Source organism: Empidonax traillii, unplaced genomic scaffold (genome assembly GCF_003031625.1).
Source record: "Empidonax traillii isolate 1590-97213 ecotype Southwest subspecies unplaced genomic scaffold, ASM303162v1 scaffold235:size1242204, whole genome shotgun sequence".
Lineage (NCBI taxonomy): Eukaryota > Metazoa > Chordata > Aves > Passeriformes > Tyrannidae > Empidonax > Empidonax traillii.
In genome coordinates, this window is record NW_020955428.1 from 397252 (window position 1) to 404992 (window position 7741).

Here is a 7741-nt window from a genome sequence, read left to right on the forward strand (position 1 = left end):
ACATCAGAGGAAGTAGCCCTGCAGTGACAGCAGAGACAAATTCCTAGCTTGAATCCCTCAAACCAGGGCCAGCTGCTTGGAGCAAGGCAATGAAATTTGCACCATTTTACAAGTACCTTAAGCAAATTGCTACCATTTTCTGCGTTGGCCATCTACTACCATGCAGTATCATAAACATTTTGTTAAAGCTGCAAAGCTTCCTGAAACAGTGATTTCCTTCCATACAAAGGGGCACCAAATTACTCAAAAGCTCCTACAGAGCATTTCAGAGTTTCACTATTTGCTTTCTCAGTTTTTATAGGGACTGCTTGTAACCATAACAAAATTTTGAGGTTTTGAAAAATATATTTATACAGCACAATCAGTAAAAATATATATTTGCAAAAAGCCCCGCTTGCTGAAAACATCAAATGGCTCCTTTCATATATGGCTAATTTCATGGAGGCTCCTATGTTTGGATTCACAGGTTCTGTTTCTGCCACCCTTACTGCAATTATTAGCAGCTTGTTCTGCAGGAATCCAGTCTTAAGAAAACACTTGCTTCTCCCCAAGGAAAACAACAGATAGAATGGTGGGAATGTGCTAAAAATAATACCCCCTATCTTCAGGCACATCACCTTCTTTCAGAAACATCCATATTAACTCATCAGATTCTCTGATGCTTACCCCCACCAGACCCTGAGGTCCCTCAGTTATCTGAGTTCTCACTTCATTCACCACGGGGCTGAATCCTTCCTCTCTCCCTGCTGGTGTTGGAAAAAAATTCTTGTTTTCTCTTGTACTTTCTTCTCCCTTCCCTCCGTCAACATATACATGGATAGTTCCTGCCCTCCACTCCCAACTGGGACTGTGGACACCATTCCCTCCCAGACACACTCCCACAGCTGTGCCCACACCAGCCTGCCTGTGACTGCCCTGTGGTAGCACAACATGGGACAGCTGGCTTGTCACCACTACAGGGAAAGACTTAAGCCAATACAAAGCCATTTCTCTTTTAACTTCGCTAAAGAGGTGGTCAGAAATCTATTTCCATACTTCCAAGGTTTCACACTCATTCCCGTGTCGCATCATCAGCTGCAGGTTTCCAGCCCAACCTGCATGGCACGATACCAAACATGACCAGAACTCCACAATGTCTCATACCACTCATCCCTCCCCGAGGGTAATTTAAAATGAGTGTTTGCAAAGGTGTCTGGCCCTCAGCAATCAGCACTTCCAAGGTGCATGGCACTGGGACCTCCTGGGAGGGCAGATGAGGAGCACATATGGTCTCAGACATCTTGTGGCAATAAACTTGCACTCAGCAACTGAAACCCAGCAGCTCTGACCTGATTGGGAAGGGTTTTCATGACAACATACACAGTGCCTGCTGAGCAGCCAGCCCCCTGACTCCCATTTAAGCATGTACTCATGCTCTTGGAGGACTGGCTTGACTTACAGTAGCCACTAAGACCGAAGAACAGGAACTCAGTGCCCTGGCACAGCAATCATCACGTGGCAACAAAAAAGTACATTACTATACACATCCAACATGAAAATTTGGCTTGCTAATATTGCTGTTTAAGGTTTAGACTTTCTAGGTTTTCAATACTGTTGCTGTGTCATCTCAGAAGAGCTTTCTTTTTCTCTGTTTAATTTCATTTTCTGTTGGCGTTTTTCTTTAGAAAGACAGCAATATTGCCTCTATATACATTCAGCTTTGGGCAACTGACAGAAGATATCAGTCATTACTTCTTATTTGAAAAATTTTAAGTAGAAGAGAGCAGTGGCTTAGGTTGGGCAGTTCTTCAGCATGACAGCATGGAAAAAGCATTCAACTAATTTTAATAATGGCCAATGAAGCTCGGGAAAGCTGAGATGTCACTTTGAAAGTTTGTCTCAGACCTAAAAATGAAACCAGGCCTTGTGATCCACAGTCCCCCTCCCCAGTAATATGACTTCAGACACTTATCAAATACATACATTAAAAATACATGTAACCTGAAATTAGCCTGAAGTCTCAGTCCAGCCACGCCAAATGGAGCCTTTCCATCATTGCCATTTGTTTTTAAATTGTTTATGGCACCTCTGCTTTGGGAGACCAGAATCATCAAACCAATGGCACAGCTGGGACGGAGGCTGATGCAAAGCCTAGCTGACACAGACAGTTAGGCTGCAAACACGTAACCCAGAGCACTCACTCCTGCAAAGTGCAGAAAGCCTTCAGCCAAGTCACCAGATCGCTGTCGGCTTCGCACTGCTACAGCCTCTTGGTCCATGAGCTGCAGGGCCATCTGCAACGCATCTGATGCTGAAGACCACACAATTATGTCACCAAACTCGGCACGGCTTCAAAAGGTGATGAAAGGGAAAGACATGCAGGCTGTGTGAAAGTGCAGCTCAATTGCTTATGCAGGGCTAGATTCTGATGCCGTTAGGTATTTCAGTGGAGCTGCCACGTGAAGCAAGACACTACCCAGCAGCAGCAACAGCATCTAAACCCAGCTCTCCGTCTATCTGGCTACAGACTGAATCCTGCAGTGCTCTCAGAGCTTCCACAAGATCTCGGCAGCAAAGGTAAAATTAAACACTGGCTTCCCGAGGCTGAGGACACAAGGCCTGGCTATTTCTCAGGCTGCCAGAGAGGTGGTAGGGGCGAGCACTGGGTGCTGCTCCCATGCTCCTCTCCCTCGCCAGCAGGAGCACCCAGGGGCTCTGCAAGGGCTGGCCAGTCAGGTGGCAGGGCTCAGGCTGGTCACTGGGTATCATGAGCCTCCAACCATGGTAGCACATTTTGTCAGTTGCATCTGCTGCTTTCCATCACAAGAATTTTAAGGCAAACTCATTAGTTGTTCCCTGTTACCAATTCAACCCTTCTGTGCCTTCCAAGAACGCCACTCTGAAAGAAGGGATTAAGCACTTCATAACAGAATACCAAAACAAATTATGTTGACTATTCAATTTCTCTTATTTCTGTCTCCTTTTTAAAGACAAGGACACACTAACATTCCAGCTCCAGCAGTCCTAACTTTTTTCCAAAAAAAGTTTCAGCCAAAGTATTGCAGTCAACTATACAGTAAACATGATGACAAATAACCATTTGAAGAGCTGCCTCTTATTTTACAGCAGATGTATATATTAAAAATGACTGACTCCTTCAGTGGAAAAATAATCAGTTTAACACCAGAAGAATACAACAGTCGGAAAGATTTGCTGGAACCAGAACTGTTGCAAGATGCCCAAGAGGACTTAATAACTATGTAATAGTGAAATAGCTGCACTGGAACAGTGAAATATGAACACACTCCACAGTCCTCAAAGAGTAATTTGCTCTGTTTAATGAAGAACTGATTGGATGACTGAGTTACTCACTAAGGAGGGGTGATTTAAAATGCACACTTCTCCAGACCACTTTTTAATATGTACATAGTTAAATTTGGATGTAACTTTTATGTTTTCTTCCAGGACAAGGAGAAGCTTGGACTGCCTTCCTTACCACGGGATTTCAGTATTTCATCTGATGTAACTAACAATTTCTCTTTGTTTAGGAAAAGCTCTCTGTTTAGAGTACACAAATTCGACATGACTTGTGTCTTTCTTCCACCCTTTCTTGCATCTCCATTCCTTGGGACTATTGTTTTAAACACACACCCACTAAATGCAAGCACCTACACCAAAAAGGTGACACCCGTGCCAGCTGATTTCAGAGGCACTGAAGAGTGCTCAGCTCTGATCACAGCACACGGACACAACACAGCCAGGGTACGCAATCCAACTTGCCATGTGGGAAAAGCTGCTGCATCCCACCACACAGATGTAATTTATGAAGAGCTAACAGTGGGCCAGAGGTTATGAGTTCCATAAGAGTGAGGCATGGTGACTGCTGCTTGAGAAATGTACACTTTAACCCAGAGAGATTTTAACCATACTGAAAATGCTGTGAGCAGTACAAAACATGCTAAAGTTTAAAGATACGTTTGCAGAAACTCTGAGAAGACCTTATATTACATCCCAAACATCAGGAGGGATGATCAGGGAACTGAGCAGGAGGAACTGGCATCTGTAGAACTACATGACCCAGAAGCCATCTGCCTTAGGAGGGCAAGACATGGGACAAGAGGTCTAGAGAGAGGTGGGTACCAGGACCCCCTCCAGGATGAAGGAGGTAGAGGGAGCTCAGCTGCCTGCACAGGTCTTGCTGGAGACCAGAAGCACATGAGCTGTCAGCACAACCTCTCATCTCCCCAGGCAAATCAAGACCACTCAATGAAGGAGACACTGTGTAAACACTGATGTTGCTCTTGTTAACCTTGCTACTGGTATAGGAGTTAAGCACTTAACCATGTGGTCCACTGTGGAAAAAGTTTCTTTTCATTACAAGTTTGTCTAAAGTTTAAAGAGGAACCAGGGAAACGGGACACTTTCCAGGTGCTTGTAAGTTACCCAAAGGAAATGAATCTGGATGTGCTGCAGGCAAATGCTGCTGGTGCCTTAAGTAAGAACAAAAGAGTGAGAGCTGGGATCAGATCGTCAATAGTCCATATAGCCAGGTACATGGGCAGGGCAAAATCCTGCTGGTCTAAATGCCTCTTTCATAAGAGGCAGGCAATGGAGATGCAGGACTAAACCACGCTGTCCCTGTAAATCCCTAGACATCCAGGGCGTGGAGGAAAGCTTGGAAACGTGCGTCCCAAGACTCAGAGAACAGACAGCAAAGCAAAAGATCTCAGCAGTTCTTGTGGGTTTTTTTAAAATCTTGTGCTATTTAAGCCACTGTCTTGATCTTGGCAGTGCTTACTTTGGCACTGCAGTTTGTGAACATTCAACACAGACTGTAGGTTTTACAGCCAACAGTGCAGCAGAATAAGCAGCAGTATAGCAAACACATATAGCAAAACATAAAATGTGATTTCAAAGGCTTTATATTAGGACATGCATAGTGAAGGATCTTCCAGACGACCTCCCACTTCCTCAAGACACCCATCACTCCTCTACTGCCCTGAAAATGTAAACCATTCCGTTCCCCAGGGACTATGTGTTGGTGTGAACAGAGCCAAACTGCAAGTTCTTAACCCTCTTGGGTTCCAAGACGGAAAGGATCTCTCCAGCTTCAGTATCTGCTGCTCCCTTCTGGATTTCACTGCCTCACAACCCAGCAGTTCATCCCTGTCTCTCATGCTGGGCACAGGTACCAACTGCAGAGGCGAAGCCATCCCTCTCACCTTGAGGAATAACGAAAATACTCATCGTTTCAAGTGAATTAAATTTCAGCTGCATTCAAAGGAGTAAGAGCAATCATGTAGGTGTAGCACACTGGTGAAAGCATTGCTCCTTTAGGGAGCTGTAAAATAGAAAAGACACGTGGCGATTTTGGGGGTAGAAAAACACAGCAGGGAGTGCTGATAACTGCCTGAGTGATGAGTGCAGAGTCTGCAAGGCTGGGAGAGCCCTCTCCAGGCTGCATGAAAGTATGGTACACCTGCAGCTTGTAAGGGGAAATAGCAGCATGGAGCTTCCTGAGAAGGTGGCATATCAATGTCCGTTCCATTCCCTCCGTAGAAGTGATCGCTTCACCCGCTTAGTGCATTAGGTGTCTGCGGGAGGCATAGGTAACATCCATGCTCCCTCCTCTTTCCCAGCAGAAATCTCAATGCAGCAAATGGTACATGTTCCCATGATACATGCATGCACCTAGCTATGGTTCACTTGGGCGGAAGAAAGGGAGAGTTAAGGAATACTAATTTATGAAGACAGGTAACTCAAAGAAAGCAAGATAAGCAGATCCTGACATTTCAAAACTAAGGGGGGAAAAAAGTGTTGATTTGGCTGCAGAATTTTGCACATTTGGGATCACATCCAGGCTGCTAAACACAGATTCACTCTAGAGGTCTTTGGTCAGGAAAAGGTTCCAGTCATGATTATACCTGAGCTGCAGCAGTAAAAATTTAAGAGACCCAATGCCTCATGCCAGCACATCCAAATACCACTTTAGCCACACTTCTGAGCACTTCCCCAGCCACAGAGAGAGATGGGTGACATAACTCCCAGCTAAGAGAGACCATGGGATCTAGATGTGCACCAGAAACTGGGCCTGGTGGAAATACTGCTGCGCTTCACTGATGTGAAGGTAACAGCACACCTGCAGCCAGAGGTAGACAACCTAAAGCAGACATAAACTCCAAACTAAATTCTCTTGAGACTTAGAAGCCACACGTCAGTGTCCTGCATGAAAAAATATGTCATGTGAGTACTGAACATGTCTGAGCTATATTAACTCACTGGATCATACAGACAAAATCATGTTTCCCCTGCTGGCGTATCTTTGTCTTGCTGCACGATCTACTCAGCCCTCCTCTAATTTCTTTCTGCATAGATCAGCTTCTGAAAGCATCTTCTTAACCATATGTCCAGCCAAAATCAGTCCATGTGCTGTCTGAAGAGCTGGAATTACAGACTTGGACAGCACAAGAGCTTTCATACATTTGACACACCCAGAGGCTGGTACAGAACTATACAGTTAAGACCATTGCAGCACTGTCCGAAATAAGTGAGAAGATACATTCCTTAGAGCTAAGTGAAGTGGAAAATTCCCTTGGAGACCCTTCTGCTTTCTCTGTTTATGTCAGACAGTCTAGACAAAGAAGGAAAATGAGAGTTACTGCTGCTGTCAAAAAGGCTCTTGCTCCAAGCACAGCCTTTTCTTAATGTTCCTCCCAAATGTCTCCCACTGGCCACAGGTGGTGCTTGAATATTGTTTGTCTAAGCAACAGAGGTAGGTTTCTAGAGGAGGACTGTTTTCTGCAGTCACTATCCATCCTTCCAGATATGGGATCTGGCAGCAAGCAACAAATCTCTCCTGGCAATACTCAAATGGGATCTGCCCTCTAAGCTGGCCACTGCACAGCACCCTTCTCTTATGCTTCTTCGGCCCAAGGGACTGCCCACAACAAGCCTGGGCACAGACCTCACACTGAATTTCCACTGTGATAAACAGAACACAGTCAGTAACAACATCAGCCGAATGCCAGATCCTTACTGAAAGAAAAATCTTTCCTTTCTCTCCACAGACAAAAATTGAAGGGCTTTTTCCTTCACTGGAGCCCCTTTTCTGAGCCAAGGCAGTCTCCCCGTCTCCCAGACATGGCACTTCACAAAGGCTCCAAAGTGCAGAGTGGCTTTGCGACAGGTCGCCTAGACAGAGCACATGGTGGAAAGGCAGGCAGGAAGGGACCATTTCAAACAGAGCTAGAAGATGAGAAAGCAGAGCCAAGGGCAGCAAAGGCGCTCAGCAATAGCTTTTACCCCTTGAGAAAGGACTCCGGATCCCACCAGCCGTCCTGCCTGAGACTGCACTTGTTCAGGGCACAGCCTGCATGTGGTGGCTTATAAACTACTCTCCAGACTGGAGAAGGAAAGTGGTGCCAACTCAATGTCACCAGCACACCACCAAGGGTAGGGAGCATACATGCAGCCCACATTCAGTCCTATACAGCCACTCTGGGGTTAACAGTGCAGTATTCCCACTCTAGCAGGTTTTGGTGTGCTCCAGAGTTCCATAGCTGGGAAGCACGCAGAGCTCTGCACAGCGCTATGCCAAGACATTTGGGTTTGTTCAGAAATTGGCTTGTTTTTTACAGCACATTGGTGTGGGACTGCAAACAAGGAAAGACTATATGGATATTACATGCAGAATTTTCAGTGAAGTATCAGAATCCCTAGTAATCACTTTATACTTACACAGTCAAGGAAGCAAGAGCCTGCC

The 7741-nt window shown here is 45.5% G+C and overlaps 1 protein-coding gene across 1 annotated transcript in view; it reads right to left on the bottom strand.

Moving 5' to 3' along the window:
* FNDC1 (fibronectin type III domain containing 1) overlaps nt 1-2273 on the bottom strand; it is a 58447-nt gene extending 56174 nt beyond the window's left edge. Inside the window, exon 1 of the mRNA XM_027888219.1 lies at nt 2181-2273. Within this exon, the coding sequence (XP_027744020.1) occupies nt 2181-2273 (93 nt within the window). The remainder of the gene's footprint in view (nt 1-2180) is intronic.
* Between the last annotated feature and the right edge of the window lie 5468 nt (nt 2274-7741).